Here is a 19,469-nt window from a genome sequence, read left to right on the forward strand (position 1 = left end):
GCTTTTGGAATTCCCTTTCTTCCACAGCTTCTGAAACTATCCAGGTTCCTTCTTTCTAGCTCTCTCAGAAGACCAGTAAGGATGTGTTCCTGGTGTTCTAGACTGACACCTAAAAGGAATTCCTTATTTCTTTTTTAAAGATTTTATTTATTTTTTTGAGAGAGTGTGACAGAGTGTGACTGGCCACCCAGTAACCCAGGGAATTTCCTATTTTTTAAATGCCACTGGTAATGATTAGGTTATATGGGTTTTAGGTGCTTTCTTTTAATCACTGAATGAAATAATTGGTCCTTGACATATCACATTGGATCCTAACCATTATTTTTAAAAGATATTATTCCCAAGGTAAAATAAAAATCTAACATCAGCTCAGACAGTATTTGCTGCAGGGAACAAATTACCCACAAGTAGTGGTTTTCATAAAGACTTGCTTTTTCAAACATAACTAACTGGGGTTAAGGAGTTCTAGCAATGGGTAATCCAAAAGTTCAGAGCTGTTTGGGCTGGAGTTGGCTTATTTGTTTTCCTTGACTTTCCCTTCTTTTTAACCCAGCTGGCTCTCAATTTTCTAAATATCACAACTTTACAAAACAATGCCCCAAGATAAGAAATATGGGTTGAAGATTGCTCTTGGTTTTATAAATCAGAAAGGAACCAATTTGTTAGAATACATGACAGAAGACAGATCCTTAGATCTCCCTGACCAAAACTGAGTAACACACAAAACCCTAAAGCAATCACTGGCCAGATGCATGGAATTTGTTTGGATCAGTGGTTCTTGAAGTGTGGTTGGTCCCTGGAGCAGCAGCAGTAAACTTGTTAGAAATGCACATTCTTGGGTCCCTCCCCAGGCCTACTGATATAGAAGCTCTGGGGTTAAGGCCTAGCAATCTCCTTAACAAACCCTCCAGATGATTCTACTAACAGTGAAGTTTGAGAACCGCTGATTTGGACCCATCAGATTCATCCCCTCGGTCTGAGCCTACCTTTCTTGAGCAGCCAAGGACACATTCTCCTCAAGGTCTTTGCACATGTTCCCTCTATCTTGTGTGATCCTTCCCCACATGGATTACTCCCTAGTGTCCTTGACCTTACCAGGGAGTCTTTCTCTGATAACGGTATGTGAAATAGTTATGGCCTAGATATGTGCCCCAGCATTTCCCATGTTCCCATCCCCTGTTTACTGCTTTATTTATCTCCAAAGAAGGTATCGCCCTCTGACATATCACACATTTATTTGTTTTGTCTGGTCTGTTTCCTCTACTGGAACTTAAGTTCTACGGAAGTAAGGTCTTTGTTCTTTTTATTTCACTGCTTTATCCCCAGAGCCTAGAACATTGTGTGGTAAATTATAGGCATTCAATAAATATTTGCTAAATGAATGATTAGAATACTGATATCCAAATGAAATTGGAAGAAGTCAAAGAATGGCTAATGGGTAGACAACAGTCCGCCACAGCAAACTACTTATAAATGGAGATGTGGAATAACATCCATTTGTGAAGTACTTTTTGAAAATTATTTGAGTAAATTTTGCTATAATTTATATAATATTTGCACAAATTGGTGTTTAAATCTAACCACAGAGGCATTACTTTTCTTAACTTCCTTAAGAAAAGAATAGTTATTGCACTATAAATTATTTATGGCAGCAAAGCACAAGATCTTAGCTACTAATTTGCAAATAAATGTTACATATATATATGGATTTAGAGCACTGTTATAAATTGTATGTAAAAGGGCAGAGAGCAAACTAACATTAAACAACCTAAAACACTCTGTTCAGTGGAGGTTAGAGAGACTTGCTCACTGAGCATGCGAAGCTGCATGGCATTCCCACCTCACTGCACAAGTGACTTCCCAGTGCTGTCCCTCCTCTCTGAGGTACCACAAAAACCTTTCCTGAAACTTACTCTCCTTTTGCTTTTCCAAGATACTTTTGGTTAAAGTCCTTTTCATAGGTCTGCAACAATTTTAGTATGGGATATGCTATTTTATAAATGGAATGACTTTCATGTTTCTCATGATAATTGAGATCAGCCCTTCCACTTCATTCCCAACACATAAACTTCTCAATGACTTCTTAACCCACACACAAGTCAGAAGGCAGCACCACTGATCTCAACTGCAATGAACACAACTTCCAGAACACCTCTTCTTTTGCCCCATAACATTTTCATATCACTCTCCATTTCGGATATTATAACCTTGATTATTTACTTCAAGCTTTTTTTTTTTTTTTAAATAATCAAGCCAAAGTCTGTATAGTCATTATGGCCATCATGAGGAATGAGTTCCAGTAAGGCAGGAAACAATATACACTGGAAATTTTTTTGAACAATTCTCACATGTCAAAAAATTTTCAAAATCATCATGCTACTCTAATGTGTATGCTAATTGTTCTTGGCTTTTATATTCTCTCACATTCCCACAAGAATTTTCAGTACCTTAAATTAGCACAGTGTACACATTTTTTATTTTTAAAGTAGGCTCCACACCCAGTGTGGGGCTTAAACACACAATCCTGAGATCAAGAGTCACCTGTTCTACTGACTGAGCCAGCCAGGTACCCTTACACATGTTTCAAGTATATAGTTTAATGGGTTTTTACCTCTGTGTTTTCCTATGACATATTCAACAATTTCCTTGGCCAATAGTTTCCTTCATGCCTCTTCCTCAGTCAATACGGTTATGCCATTTTGACTATTAAGTCTGTCTTCAAAATGTTCTGTGAGAAACTTTTTTATTTTCATACCAAAAAATTTATTCCAAAGCTGAGTAATACTTGTATGGTGTTAGTTCAAAATGTAATCAGGCAATAAATTGACTTTAAACTAAAAAGTGTGTTTTTTCATAAATGGAAAAATGCTAAACGTTCAGAAAAGGAATTAAATTAAAAACCCACTTCTTGCCAAGTAGTCTCTATCACAAAAATTCAGTTTTGTTTTTATATATATTTATTTCATAACTACATAACACAAATTACAGTAGTTCCCCCCTTATCCAGCTTTGTTTTTCATGGTGTCTGTTACCCATGGTCAGCTGTAGTCCAGAAACATGATCTACTTCCTTACTTACTGTCAGAATGTCAGTAGTAGCCTACTATCATTCACCTCAATTCATCTCATCAGGTAGGCTTTGTCAAGCCACATCATCACAAGAAGAAGAAGAGTGAGTACAGTAAAATAAGATATTTTGAGAAAAAGAGGGGTCACAGTCACATAACTTTTATTACAGTAAATTGTTATAATTATTCTATTTTATTATGATATTGTTAGCAATCTCTTAAGGTGCTTATTTTATAAATTAAGCTTTATTGTAAATATGCATGGAAAGGAAAAAACTATAGTGTATATATAGGGTTTGATATTATCTGTGGTTTCAAGCATCCACTGGGGTCTTGGAATGTATCTTCCACAGATGAGGGCAGAATACAGTATGTCCTTCTGAGGTAAGGTACACAATGATTGTAATAATTATGATGATGATAAAATGGCAATTAACTTTTATGTAATAGTCACAATATACTAGGCATTATTGAAGCCCTTCATATATATAAACTATTTCCATCCTCACAATAATAGTAAGAGAAGGATACTCTAATATTCTTATTTTGAGGATGATTGATAAATAATTTGCCAAGAGTAAAGAACAGTAAGGAGCAAAGTCAGGATTTGAACCTAGACAGTCCAGGGCTAGAGTCCTTTTCTCTTACTCATTAAGCCACACTGTCAACCTGAGACTCAGAAGAATAGCAGGGATAGATTACTAGACAAAGTAGAAACTACTACAAATGAACTCTTTCTCGCTACCTCTTGGTTTCTGGCAAGTACTGTATGCCACATGGTAAGTTCAATTTCCATAATCTCACCTCTCCTACAGTCTAAATATCATGTGATATTTGTCATTATAATTTTATATGTATTGAGATAGGGACAAAATGACATTTAAACGGCTTGTGTAAATGCAAATAATTCAATAACCAAATATTAAAATTTAAAATTTTAGAATCATTTATAGCTTTCTTTTCTCAGCTATAGAAACGCAGAATGACCATATCTAAAGACCTCGTTGGAGGATAATGCGAGACCATTTTGTGTTTCTGGCTCTATTTTAAATCTGGAAAAGCACAGGTGATATATATCTAAATGTCTTCTGCTGTTGCCTTCTAAAATTTGAACCCTAATTTTTTGATCTACAAGCTAAGTTTTTAAAATAAAATAAATGCCTGTACATTATATATATCTGTATATATTCTCTTCCCCTTTATTAAATATTGCCTAATTTTTAAAATTATGAGGAGACTTAGTATTTGAATTTTTTAAAAAAGGCATTTTTTTCTGTGAAGCTTTTTTATTCTCATGAGTCAAGGGAAATGTCTTTCTTTATTGCCTTTACAAATCACGAGTAAAACACAAATGCTTAATTGAGCAGATTGGTGATTAAATGGAGAAAAATGATGAAAGGAAAGATGCCAGCACAAACAGAATATGGCCATTCATTTCTACCCTAAATGAACCAACTACTGCTCATGAATGTGGGTTTAATACTAATTTTGGCAGAAACCACCCAGAGCACCAACCCTGTGCGGAGTCCCACGTCTGCATGGGGACAGCTTTTTCCTGTTTCTTTTGACAGAATACACTAAATAGCCCTCTCTCTCATTGGCACAAAGAACTCTTCAATGAAGGATTATAAACGTAGTGAACGCAGGAGACTTTCTCATACCTGAACTCCAAATACCCATTCAAAGATGAAAATGTTTCCCCCTAAAGAAACTAGGCAACTAAGCTATAATATGCAACATCAGCAAGATTACCCTGGTTGTCAGCCATCACAGATCTAATTCCTTGGCATCAACTGGATTAAAACCATTTTCTTAAGTTAAAAAAAAGGAAAATAGTTTCAACTGAATTGCACAACTCAGGAAGATAAGGATCGGTCTCCACATCTCTGCTCTTACACATGCACGTACTAGCTCAGCTCCTATTAATGTCTGAGTGTTTACCACAGAAAGTAACAGAGGTTTTTAAACAAGCAACTTGCTGTTTTGAGCTGATATTGCTGAGCTTTTCCTAACATATTGGTTGATCAGCGGCGTAAGACCTTTCAGACACTAAATGGCAGAAATGAGCCCTTCTAAGGTTTTCTAAATCCTTCCTATCCTCATAACAGGATTCCTCCAATCAAGGACCAGAGGATGGAAAGTAGCACCCATGAGGTGCTAAAGACACCCAAGTGAGTCAGAGAACTCGGCTGGCGGTGTACCTGGGTACCTGGGCCTACTACAAACACTCAGTAATACAAGTGCCACATTTAATTAGCCCTAAGGGGGAACAAAGCTCTTTCATTTTAAAAAGCGGGCGAATGGAATCTCAAGAGGGAAAAAAAAAAGGCAAACCTCTTACCTTTTGTAGCAATTCGTACACACTGGGTTTTAGTTTCCTGATGGAGTGAAATATGAAAGACAACAGTCAGTGTATAGACAATGTTTCCTATTTCATAATCCTAGGTTATAAATTAGGTTTAAGAAGAGCAGAATTGCAGTATCAAGGAAATTTTTTTGTTTTTGAAATGTATCATCAGAGAGATCTTTAAAAAATCTTAAGTAAGAACTTTTAAAATGGTTTCAGTATTCTCTAAAAATTCAGGTGTCCTGTTTTTATCGTGTAATCAAACAGGCTATCCTGTCTGGGACATGTAGTAAAAGCACTGTCTTTGTACTTACCATACTTTTTAAACAATTAGAAAGAAATATGTGTTTGCAAAGCAAATACAAATCAGACCCAGACACCAACTTCATTTTCACGACACAGCTATAGACTCAGACCAAAGCTGAACATCCCATACCCTCACCTGGATCCCAGCATGACTACTGAGCTCAAGGACAGTAGTTAGAAAGATCATCCAAAAGTTGCATCACAGCTGCAGTGTGATTTATCTGTTCTTTTTTTCCTTTTTAATTTCACTGTTAAGGGTTATTATGGGTTAAAAAGATTTCTCATTGGGACTATTTTCCTACTCTTGCTAGACAGATGGAGTTGAGGAAGGCAAAGTTGAAATGGGAAAGGACAAAGATTATTTCAGGTTCTTTTTTGTTTTGTTTTCCTTTTCTTTCTTTCTTTCTTTTTCTTTTTCTTTTTTTAATGGGGTGGTGTGGCACTACGTGGTGAACTGCACTTCTAGGCCCGCACCACACACCTCCAGGACTTTGTTCCTTCAGTTCATATCTTTGAACATACCAGAGGCTGGAAAAGATGGTAAAGCCAGTGAACAAAACACAGGCTATTTGTTTTTAGGAGGTATTTGTAACTCCATCTTGAGTAGTTCTATATATTGACAAGCCAAGAGTTTATCATTTTCTCTTAATTATACAAAACAAAGCACTGAGGGGGAATTAGTAGTTAAAAATAAAACTTTGCATTCTATTACTTAATTGTGACTTGAGGCCTTTACAGTCCACTCCAGGAGATTGTTTCACATTCCTACAAAGGCCCAAAGGGATTCTGATTTCCTAAAAGCAATTGCTGTTAATTCTGTCAGGATTTCCAGCCTCTGCTGGTAGGAACCACATTCATCTTGAAAGTATTTGCCAAGATAACCGTGAGATATATTGTTGCTACTCTGTATTTTGATTAAACCGCATGTAGATATACTAACACTTAGAAGAGAACATTCATATCAAGGCTTTTAAAGAGTGCCAGAGAAAATCCTTTATAAGTAACATTCATTAATACTCCCCTTATACTACAGACCCAGGAACGAAAGTTAATTGAGAATCACTCACATCTCTAAAGATGAATACCCAAATGCGGAACTATGTTTTCTGTTGCCATGCTACTTTATACTCAGAATGGAACAATAACTTCCATGGTCTTCTCTCTTTTAAGCAGCCCAGTTGTACCAGTGATGTGGAATGATGGGCATGTGGGGAGGCAGGGAGCCAACTTGCCTCAGAAGACTCCCACTTACGTAAAAATAAACTAGAGAAGAGATAAGAATAACGTTTTCAACCACGGGCAGCCCGTGGCTTTGAAGTACATCCTAGAAGATGCCATTGCATTTTTCTTCGCCATATACTGGCAAAGGAATATGGGTAAGCAGAAAGATAGAGCTTTCATTAGAAAGCAGCCAGTCAATACCTTAAGTTCTCATGACTCCTTCAGAAAATCCAATTGGATTATGTCTTTTAACTCAACTATTCCAAGGTATAATGACTGTTACAATTGGCTATCACCTATTTCACAATATCTCCCAGGAACCCACCTCAGGGACTCAATTACTCAAACCCAGAAATTTCCTATATAGCTACAAGTACACAAAAATGCCAGTCTTCTATTGGGTTTTAAATTGTAGGAGTTTTCTATTCTTGACATTTTTTTTTCTTATCCCTCTCTGAAAAAAAATATTAAATAAATTTTAGGACAGAAAATCTTTCAAAGAGAAATAGCACGAGGCGTGAAAGGCCAGGTTATTTCCCCCCATATGGAACCACCGGTAGTTTCTATCTTCCTGTTGTGTCTTCCTCTTCAATATTCATTTGGGATCAGTGGCAGTGTTCAAAAACAACTGTGTCCAAAATGGGAAAAGGAGGGGCAACCGGGGAAATAGAAAACAGACTTCTCTAATGGCACAGCACCCGGCCATCTCCAGGCAGCCTTCTGTTTAGGTTCTGGCAGATATACCACAGGCATCCTATTACTTTGTAATCAGAGGATTGTTACTTGTTATTTACTATTTGGCTTGTACCCTCTGAAAAGTTTATAAGGGTTTATTAGCCTGCTGTGGAACACGCATTCTGTTTATCCTGCAGTAAATTTAATCTTCTGAAGTGTGCCACCACTGAGCAAAGGAGACAGAACAATGCCCAGTATTTACTGGGGCTGGAGTCCCAGCAGCAGAACACCCACCTTTTCAAATCCTTTTGCTCACAATTGTTCTGGTGGGCTTTCCTGAAGCAGGCTGCAAGGAGAAGCAGTTACTAGGAAACAGGAATCCCATGCCACGGAATGCGCTTGGCGCCTCCACCTGACAGTCCGCCCAAAACTGTACACACTGTTGGGAACAGGAACAACACCCCCTACACACGGGTGTGTTTTTTCCCCTCCGTCTTTCTTTCTTTCTTTCTTTTTTTTTTCTTCTCCCCCTGACAAATGCTACTGGGTATTTATAAAATTCAACCGCAGTTTTTCCTCAGAGCAGTGAAAAAGCAAATTTTGAAGGAAGCTCACCTTCTCCACACTGCTCATTGCCTGGAAATAGATATTGTATCCTTTGCGTGGAGCCAAAGGAGGGTTCCAAAAGCCCTGATAGGTCCTATTGTCACCCACTGTGAATGGGGCGGGTTCTGGAAGATTCCCTGGGGGCAGTTCCGCAGCGAAGTAGTACGGAGCACCCCCGCTCAGGGCGTTCTGGTATGTAACGGGGACCTGGTAGCATTCCATTGCTCCAGCTTCTCTCTTCGTTCGGTGTGGGTGCAATTCCTCCACAACAATCTGATAAGCACTTTTTGGAAAAAGAAAAAAAAAAGCACACATTTAGAGATTCTATATACTAAGACTTCTAAAAAAAAAAATGGTATTTAATACTAACAAGCAACATTTCAGTCTTTAAAGTCCGTTTAACCCACTGCATGCTTTTTTCCCCCAGCTATCCTGCACTAAAATAGAATTCCGTGGGGATTCTCCTTCCCTGCAACTCAACGTAGACACGAAGAAACTGGAAAAAAAAGTAAGAAAAATCACCGCAGAATTCTACCCATTTTTTAATGTTGAGAAATGAGCCTCCTTCTTAGGAGATTTGACATTAACGAGAGACACGTAACAGATTAAGTTCTTTGATATTTTTAAATATTTAAAGTTAGCATTTTCCTTATAGATCATCGTCCGGAAGGCCTGGCTCTGAGGCCCAACAGAACGAGTGCCTCAGGGTGGGGCTCGAGTACCCATGTGGGGTTGTCATCACATTAGAGACAGAATGTGCTGACAGGCTTCTCCACCTCTTGACCTTGCCACGGCATCAACACTGGCTCAGAGCTATGCAGATCGAAAGCGCGAGTGGCATGCAGCAACACGGGCACAGATGGACAGAAATCTGTCCTCGCCACTGAAATAGACTGCTTCCTTCTTCTAGCGTTGTTAATAATAAAATGTTACAAATTGTAGAAACAGATGGCATTTGCCCTATTAAAGCTCGAACCTAAACCTTCTAATACCTTTCTTAAAATTCTCAAAACTTCTCCACAATAGCTATTATTTTATAGAGAAAAGTAAAGAAAAAATAACACAACTGTAAAATAAAGGTCTGCCTAATCACTAATGGGGTTTTTTTACATCAATTGTTGAAACTGGTATATTAATATTATTCTTTCCTTGTAGTATGTTCTTCAGGCAAATTTTTCTTAGGTAATATACACCTGAGAAAGTTGGCATTATTCATGTATTTTATATGTTTTTAATGAATTTAAAATCCCTGAAAATTAAGAAAGAATGCATTGTCGTTGCTTATGTAAATTGAATAGAAATAAGCCGTATGGAGGGTTGTCTCTAGGCAAATATGCTCATTCTATTTAGGGACAACAGTCACTGAATGACTCTCCAGCAGGGATAGAATCTTTTCTTTAATGAACTTCTATAAAGAGAAGGAAGAGGGAGAGAGACAAAGAGAGGAGAGAGACAGACGGACACACCAAAAGAGAGACAGAGAGAGAAAAACTGAATTTGCATTTATGATAATTAAAAATAAAATTTTATATTGGTTTAGAACCTGGTCTAAAATTCTAACTTAGTATAAACTCTTTTATACCTACAAACAGAAAACCTTCAGAGGTTAAAAGAAAGAAGCTTTATAAAGTTGTTCTTTTCTTCTCTAATATTTCAAGTTCCCATTTTCCATTAAAATATTGCTAAGAACTTGGTGGTTTGCTATCTGTTGCCTTTCCTGTAGAAATAGAACAGAAATTGTATTAATGTCAGAAATTTAGTTTTGGGCAAGCAACTAAGGCAGAAGGCTGTGTTATCTGAAATCATGTCTAGTCCATCGTTCTCTATACTTTGGATGAGTTGGGTCCCGAAGCTCCTAGGAATGCTATTGACAGGATACAGGCTCTCTGAGGGGTCCAAGGAACAGACACCTGTCAATTTTAAAATGAAATAGGAGCACATGGGTAGCTCAATTAGTTGGGCCTCCGACTCTTGGGTTGTGGGATTGATCCCCACATCAGGCTCCATACTGGGTAAGGAGTCTGCTTGAAGATTCCCTCCCTTTGCCCCTCCCTCCGCTCATGCTTGCTCTCGCCCTCTTTCTCTAGCTTGCTAAAAATAAATAAATAAATCTTAAAAAAATAAAATAGAATACAGGAAATACATAAGCATAGCCCTTGCAGAGAAAGAGAAATCACAGTTGACATATGCTGTGTTAAGCAAACGTAATCTTTTTTTGTTTATCTTCAACTTAGAATCTATATTTGTATATTACACAACTGCATATCCTGTGGATACATATTTTTCGGCAGACAGATGTACATATGCACACTCCCCAAACAAGCCTAACATTGTATTCTTGCCCTACTGGGCAATAATGATAATTGCTCATACTTGTTAATCATTTCACCTAATCCTTAAAAATAAATTTCTCATCCATTATCCCATATCTCTAGAAAAGTTCAGAAAACCTAGTAAATAGTCTTAACTAATTCTGTTACATAGTTGACAAAGGTTGTACATTCCAAATTAAAGAATTTCATCTAAGACAGCTTATCTCTCCGCATCTATTAGGATCAAAGCAAACTGATGATGCTGGAGAGGATTAAAAGAAGAAACAGTGCAATCTGGTCTTGGGGAAAGAGCTCACTGAATTTGAGATGAAACCCCAAACTAAAAATGATAAAATTCATTTTTTTTAAAGAAATTTTCTTCCCTTCATTGATTAATCTGTGTGAGCAGGCTGTTGTCCAGCCACACACTTCCACTTTTTAAAAAAGTCTGTTTTCACCTTCTACTTTCTTATTTATCAATAAAAATTAACTAAAGGACAGAAAATAAGGAATGAGAAATCAAATTAGAAGTGATTTGACTGATTACATGAAAGGGGCCAATGCTTTTCCATCCTTGTGGTTGTCTAATTACTGAACGGTACTTAACTCTAGCTGGATCTAAATATTGTTTGAGCTTAGTACTTTAGCAATTTAAAATATCTCAAAGCCACCTAAATAGTTGTATTCACTCTGCCCATATTTTGTATTTAATTAAAGTTTTAAAATATTTTTTTTTTAAAGATTTTATTTATTTGACAGACAGAGATCACAAGTAGGCAGAGAGGCAGGCAGAGAGAGAGAGGAGGAAGCAGGCTTCCTGCTGAGCAGAGAGCCCGATGCGGGGCTCGATCCCAGGACCCTGGGATCATGACCTGAGCTGAAAGCAGAGGCTTTAACCCACTGAGCCACCCAGGCGCCCCTTAAAATATTTTTTTTAAAAGATTTTATTTTTCAGAGAGAAATAGAGAGAGAGAGAGAGAGAGACAGAGAGAGCACAAACAGGCAGAGTGGCAGGCAGAGGCAGAGAGAGAAGCAAGCTCCCTACTGAGAAAGAAACCCGATGGGGGACTGGATCCCAGAACCCTGGGATCATGACCTGAGCCGAAGGCGGCAGCTTAATGGACTGAGCCACCCAGGCATCCCTAAAATATTTCTATCATTAAGTTAAAATCAATATACTGGCATCATGAATCTTCACTTGATGCTGAAAATATGATTTATTTATGTTAAAAAACTAAAAATGATTTCACTTTATTATACTTTAATTTGATTAGACGTTGGTATATAGCCACCTTTAGTTTTTTGGGAGGCCAAATGATGACTTCTCATCATACAATTTTCCTTCAGTCATAAGACTAAAAATAAGGGGATTTTGCCATTAGCTCAAAAAGTGATTATATGATACATGTAGTAGACAGCCTGCTTGGTTTCATGTTTAAAATTGTTGAAGTTGAAATCAAAATTACCTACAACTGCCTAATATATATATTTTTTAACCCGTTAGTAAATAAAACCTCTGAGAATCTGGTCTTAGTTTTAGGTTGTGCAACTTCTTAGTGATAGCAAATAATGAATTATACAATTGTATACTCTCATTTCATATCTAAAATGTCTCCTTAAATCTTCAGGAGAAATTTCCTATCTCCAGTGTTTTGCTATTTTTCTTATGAGCAGACTTCCTGAGATCGCACAGCCACCGTAGCTCATATGGACCTAATGCAAACATTTTCAAGATCCACAGAGTAAAGGCTTAAATATTTTGGTGACCATCATATTCCCTGTGCTTCATCTCTTAACTCCTTAAACACACAAGCCATTTCCCTCAGGGCTTCCTTATTTCTGTAAGAGAAAGGATCAGTTTCTGAATCAACAAAGCTCAAAATCCTGGCATTAACTTTAATAAATTCTATTTTAACCATGTTCTACCTCCCTTGTAATATGCCATTTCTTTTCATTCCCACTGCTTCCACCATTAGGGGGATATTTACAACTTGATGTCTATATTTACTAAAACTAAACTTTACGTTTAGTTTTCTTGCCCTCATTTTTTTCTTCATGTTCTCCGGGGACACACCCATCCATCCATCCATCCATCCGTCCATCCATCCATCCACCCATCCACCCATCCATCCATCCACTCATCCATCCATCCGTCCATCCAACCATCCATTCATCCAAACTTCTATCCGTCCATTTACCCATCCACCCATCACACCATTGATTCAGTCTCTAAATGCCCTGAACTGTTCATGAAGAATGCAAAAGAGAACCATTTTTCAAAAAGCTCATACTTTCCTAAACCACCACTTTGAGTATTAACCACTCTTCTCTAACTTTTTACTTTGTCAAAAGTATGTGGAGCCCTCCCACTGTCAAAAATCTATACTTTTTGCACTAGGGTTAATATCTTACTATGTCTCTTACCTTATCCCTCCACCCTTTGTCTCACTACCTCCTGTTGTATATTCTTCATTTCAAACTTGAATGACCATTGTTACTAAACATACCAATCATCCTGTTGAAGAGCTTCTAGCTTTTCTTCTGCTATAAAACCTTCTCTGATTAGTTCATTTAGTGTTACTCTGTCTTCTAAAGCCAGTGGAGGTAATTCTAAAGGTGGAGGTAGGTATCAGGGATGAAACTGGAGTACAAGTTAGAGTCAATTGGGATGCTTTTTCAATTTAGTCCTCAATCCACCCACAAATTATAATGATACAGATGCATTGAGGAGACCATCAGAGGTATTTCTCAGGAATTCTGGGTTTGAAAAAGGCCTCAAACCACTGTCTTATAATATTTATTGTGCTTATCACTGACATGCTACATTAAAAATGTTGCCTGGTATTTAGCTAAAGATAGTGGCTATCCTATTTTCAAGTCAAGTGCTTATTTATTCATTCATCAGATGTCTATTCAGTGCCATTCTATGCTAACCTTAAAGTGCTGAGGTTAGGGCAATGAACACAGTAATAAAAGTCTCTGCTCTCATGAAGTTTACATTCTAGTAGGAAATACAAATAAATGAATTAAAAAAAAACACAGTATGTCAAGATAAGTGCTCTAAAGAAAACTAAAGCAGGATAAGGGAAATAAGGAATAACAGGATTGAACATGTCTATTTTATATGCAGTGGTCAAGAAAGACCTATGTGCTAAAGTGCCCTTTAAGGAGAAACCTGAAGAGAAGGTTTCTGGCTATGTGGGTGTTTCTATCAGTTATCTCCTCCTGCAAAATAAATTATCCTAGAACTGTGGCTCAAAAGAATAAACATTTAATATTGCACAGTTTTAGTGGGTTAGAACTTTGGGAGTGGCTTAGCCAGATGGTTCTGGCTCAGGACTTCTCATAAGGTCACAATCAAGTTATTAGCTGGGGGCTGTAGTCATTTAAAGGGCCAGAGACGATTGCACTACTAGGTATTTATACAAAGGATACAAACATAGTGATTCGAAAGGGAATGTGCACCCCAATGTTTACAGCAGCGATGTCCACAACAGCCAAACTATGGAAAGAACCTGATGTTCTCTGGCAGATCAATGGATAAAGATATGGTATGTGTATATATACAATCAGGTAATATAAAATATTATATATATACTTATATATATATATTTATATATATATAAAATATTACCAACCCATCAAAAAATGAAATCTTACCATTGCAATGACACAGATGCAACTACAGGGTATTCTGCTAAGTGAATGAAATAAGTCAATCAGAGAAAGACAATTATCATATGATTTCACTCATAGGTAGAATTTAAGAAACAACACAGATGAACATAGGGAAAGGCTGGGAAAAATAAAAGAAGATGAAATCAGATAGGGAGACAAACTATAAGAGACTCTGAACCATAGGAAATACACTGAGGGTTGCTGGAGGGGAGGGTGTAGAAGGATAGGGTAACTGGGTGATGGGCATAAAGGAGGCCAAGTGATGTCATGAGCACTGGGTGTTATACACAACTGATGAATCACTAAACTCTGCCTCTGAAACCAGTAATACACTATATGTTACTTAATTGATTTTAAATAAAATTTTTAAAAAAGGGCTGGAGAGAATATTTAATAGAAAGTTAAGACTCTTCTCATTTTCTGTTAGTAAAAAACATCTACCTACTGCAGTTCTGTAGAATAAATTAAGAGATTTTACTTGGACCATATAGCTTGTATATAAGGATAAAAAGAAGGCAAAATAGGCCAAAAAGATGATTTCTGTCTTAGTTTAAATTTCAAAGCATTTTTATCTGGAATTCAAGTAAGTTCGATGTCATAGCAGCAGTTAGAAATATCAGGTGAAACTATCTGATCTCTTTAAATTCCTGAGATGAAAAAGGATATTCTGCAAATGGAAGAGGGTGGTGGTCCTAATGTTTCAGGTTGTGTATCTGTGAACTGACCAGGTGGGGGGCAACTCTAACATATAGTGTTTGAACTCCAACTAATACAGATACAGATATAAATGTTCATCTGTATTTCTGTTAACTATCACTGGGCATCAGACAATTTCTTGACCTAATACAACTGTAGAAGAAATAGTGGTTTTTTAAAAGTTTTTATTTAAATTAAAGTTAGTTAACATACAGTGTAATATTAGTTTCAGGTATACAATATGGTGATTCAACACTTCCATACAGTCCCTGGTGCTCATCACAAGTGTCCTCCTTAAGCTTTATCACCCATTTCACCCATCTCCCTGCCCTCCTCTCTGGCGACCATCAGTTGTTTTCTATGGTTAAGAGTCTGTTTCTCGGTTTGCCTCTCTCTCTTTTTATTCCCTTTGTTCGTTTGTTTTGTCTCTTAAATTCCACATAGGAGTGAAATCCTATGGTTTTTGACATTCTCTGACTGACTTAAGTTTTACAAAATGTTTTATTTATTTGAGAGAGAGAGAGAACACAAGCACAGGGAGGTGCAGAGGGAAAAGCAGGCTCCCCCCTGAATAGAAGCCTGGACTTCATCCCAGGATTCTGAGATCATGACCTGAGCCAAAGGCAGATGCTTAACCAACTGAGCCACCCAGGTGCCCCATAGGACTAACTCATTTTGCTTAGCATAATATTCTCTAGCTTCATCCATGCTGTTGCAAATGGCAAGGTTTCATTTGCTTTTATGGCTGAGTAATATTCCATGTGTATGTGTGTGTGTGTGTGTGTGTGTGTGTGGTGTATATACATACATACATATCACATCTTCTTCATCCATTCACTAGTCGATAGACAGTTGGGTTGTTCCATAATTTGACCATTATAGATAATGCTGCTATAAAAATCAGGGTGTATGTCTCCCTTTGAATTAGTATTTTTGTATTCATTGGGTAAATACCTAGTAGTGCAATTGCTGGGCTGTAGGGTAGTTCTATTTTTAACTTTTTGAACAAACTCCATACTGTCTTCCAGAGTGGCTGCAAAGAAATGGTGGTTTTGACTGCATTTCACGACTATCTCCTAATTACCTAACTAAGAATACATTGAAAAATTAGGTCCTACCTACAAAATAAACATTTAGTCACCCTAGAACAGGTAGCTTCCTGGCAGCTTAAAATAGATAAAGCTTATATTTGGAAAATGCTGCAGTTAAATACACATTCATTTGTTACATCTTATGATAAACTGAGTTCACCGTTGAGGGGCTCTTCCCTGTGTTTTTGCAATATGCTGCTGCTATGTTCATTATTTGAAAACACAGCTACATCGGGTCAATCTTTTAATAAGTAGGACATTCTACACACTATAATTTATAATTATATCTACTCAGGCTAGAATTTGAATCCATCTATGAAAAATGGAAAATGTTTTTTAAAAAAGGGAAAATAAATTATGCATTCTAGGGAACTGGTTCTAAATTCATGCTGAACCATACTAATGATTGTCGAGTGATGCCAGTTTTAGAGATAGATCTTAAAAAGTAGGTAAGGAGAGTCAAAGGTCTAGGTAAGTCAGACAGCAACTTTCAGCCTTTAGAATAATTATATATTCAAAAATTAATTTTGTCAAAAAAACCCCTCACACTTGCCAGAATTGTACTGCACATGTTTATATTAGTGTGTAGACATGTTAAGACCAGTCTTAAAGGAGAACCAAAGAATACAGTGGTTGGTGATACTGAGAGCTGCATTATTTGCCCTGTGTACATCATGATGCCTTAGAATGAAATACAAAAAATATATAACATATATTGTAATTTCTAATATCCAAAGAACTCATTCCAAAGACAGCGTGCCTTCTTCTTGGTTTTAGACAGCAATCCAACAAATAAAAATATTGTGTTATTACTTAATAACCTCAAAAAAAAAAAAAAAAAAAAACCCTTGAATTCTTAGAAGACTTTTTGCTTTGCTACCGCGTCTCAAAAATTGCTACCATTTCTCACCTTAAGTCTCCATTCCCTTCAGTTTCTCACTGAGCTTTCTTTCTCCTCCTTGTGTAAAACTTCGTGGAAGAGTCACAGCCTCGTGCATTTCCACTGCTTCTGTCTTAATGTGGCCCCACAGCACCTCGTGTTGGGACTGGTTTCAGTCTGGTTTACTCCCAATTCATTTTCTACGTTTCTGTCAGGGTGATCTTTCCAGGAACGTAAAATTGCTCATAATAGTCTCTGCTTTCAGTCGCTCTGTGGCCACCTTCAGTTGTTGGATGGGCACTAAACAGCCTCTCCCTCTGGCCCTTGCTTATTTCTCCAACCTCTCTTCTCCCACATGTCCTCCCCTCTCAGTGATCTGAACTTCCTGCAGTTCTGGAGTGCACCACGCTGTCACATACCCAACCATTCACTTTGCAATTATTGGGGAGGATTATTGTGTCTTCTCTTCTCAGCAACCACCTCCCTCTTTTCAAAGTGACCCTTGGCTGAGCTCATTCTTAGGTATCCTTCAAAACTCAGCTCTAGTACCACCTTTTCTAACTGCTGTCACTTCACTTCTCATACTGCATTGTTGTCATTCATTGATTTCTGAATCTGCAATTAACAGTTGAGGGCACATATTAAACCACCTTATGTGGATTTCTGTCCCAAGTATCCAGTTCAGTCCCTGGTGCATATTGAATGTCACTGGAATCAATACATTTATAGTTAACTATTGGTAACTTTGGCTTTCTTGATAACACTATTGAACTCAATGTACAGACTCTCTGGAACAAGGTGCTACGATAGAGGCTACAGGAACTGGAGTTTGTTTGACATTAGGAAGACCAGAGCAGAATGATTTAGGTATTTCCAGTGGCCTTGGGACAAATGGATCTTAGGGTGCAGTCTGGCAGAGGCTACTAATATGGTGAAGTAGGATCTCAGAGGGTTTACCTAGGTGGTAAATAGGTCTAGCTTTTATTGGGAGGAGAGAAGACGGGCCGCATACCAAGTGGAATAGCAAAAAGCATTAGCAGATAAGAGATTCTAATAGGCCGACATAAATATGAATCTGGCTGAAAAGTAAAATAGCTTCAAGAATCTGAAGAAGTGATGGGAAACGAATCAAAGACGAAGTATCAGACATAAAAGTGCTATGAAAACTGATTACTTTAATTTGGGTCCTCATTTTCAAAGAATTTAGAGCACTGGACAAGATAAGCCTCAAGATAAGGCTCCAGTTAATGGTAGCAATATCAAAGGTAGGAATGTGGTCAGAAGAAAGAAGACAGGACTACATCCTGGGAAGATTCAAAAAACAAAGGAAGCAGGGCTCATCTGAGTCCAGATTGGTCAACAAGACAAGTCTAGTCCTGCTACCTGTTCCCCATCTATGGGTACTCCCAGATAGTTGAGCAAGTCATTGTAAAATACAGATGGACAAGACGGGATTAGAATATTAGTTGGAAGGCAGATTTTTTTTCCCTATTAGTAACATTCTTTTAAAATAGTTATTTATATATAATTTAATTATTTCTTCCTATAGTATTCCTGGTTGTAAATTAACTTTTGAACCCTAATCTCCTACTATGTAAAATTTGGGAGTTCTCAGCCACGGGAATCAATTCCAGGGAAGGTGAAATGTCTTCCCAACAAATACAAAGAAGTACATTTCTGTGTCAGAGAAAGAGGATGTAAAATTACTATTTTTTAAAAAGATTTATTTATTTGTTTATTTGACAGAGAGAGAGAGAGAGAGCATGCAGAAGTAGGCAGAGGAGCAGGCAGAGGAAGATGGAGAAGGCTCCCCACTGAGTACGGAGCCTGATGTGGGGCTCGATCTCGGGGCCCTGGGATCATGACTTGAGCCCAAGTCAGATGCTTAACTGACTGAGCCACCTAGGGACCCCAAGGATATAGGATTATTAAGGATGATTTTTGTATAACCACTAGTTCAGACTATATGAATTTTTGGAAATTAGAAATTTTCTAATAAGAAAATGTAAAGGAAGTAAAAGAAAGATTTTTGATTTCAAAACATGTTACTGATAACACATTCATTAATTCAACAAAGTTCCTCAACACCAATTATGAGCAAAGGATTTACAAGGCTACAGACTCCTTTGATTGTCCATGACAAATCTGGGCACAGGCTATTTTCTGTTGTGATCATTTTGTCTTTAATTTACAAAATTTAGCACAGTGCCAGCATGTGATACATAGTTAATGTCTGTGTAATAAAATGATTAAATGAATAAAGAGCTAGTGAAAGTTACGTTATGCAGCATTCTACATTGTGTATGCAATTTACACTAAGTGAAGCTGAATTCACTCAAATATCTAAGTCTTACAAGATAAATGCAAGTACCTGGTAGCTCATTCAAATAGCAGTAGCAGAAATGAACACCTAGTAAGTAAATTTTATCACACATAGGAACATGTGAATGACCCTGATTACTTGTCAATAGAAAAAGATGCTTAATGGAGGCATTTTTCTTTTTCTCCTCTGGATCAGCAATCAAATTCACTCACAGATCACTGATTCATGAATAGCACTATATATGTACTTTTCATTTTCAAGGAGCCC

The 19,469-nt window shown here is 37.4% G+C and overlaps 1 protein-coding gene across 6 annotated transcripts in view; it reads right to left on the bottom strand.

Annotated features, from left to right (window-relative positions):
- LOC111147617 (protein tyrosine phosphatase, receptor type K) overlaps window positions 1-19,469 on the bottom strand; it is a 556,451-nt gene that overhangs the window by 90,509 nt on the left and 446,473 nt on the right. For all 6 annotated transcript variants that reach the window (XM_022503780.1, XM_022503779.1, XM_022503782.1 and 3 more), the window contains exons 12-13: window positions 8,232-8,505; window positions 5,409-5,445 (exon numbers count right to left, since the gene is read on the bottom strand). In XM_022503780.1, coding sequence (XP_022359488.1) covers window positions 5,409-5,445; window positions 8,232-8,505 — 311 coding nt within the window. The remainder of the gene's footprint in view (window positions 1-5,408; window positions 5,446-8,231; window positions 8,506-19,469) is intronic.

Source organism: Enhydra lutris, unplaced genomic scaffold (genome assembly GCF_002288905.1).
Source record: "Enhydra lutris kenyoni isolate GAN:26980312 unplaced genomic scaffold, ASM228890v2 scaffoldscaffold17, whole genome shotgun sequence".
In the NCBI taxonomy this organism is placed as follows: domain Eukaryota; kingdom Metazoa; phylum Chordata; class Mammalia; order Carnivora; family Mustelidae; genus Enhydra; species Enhydra lutris.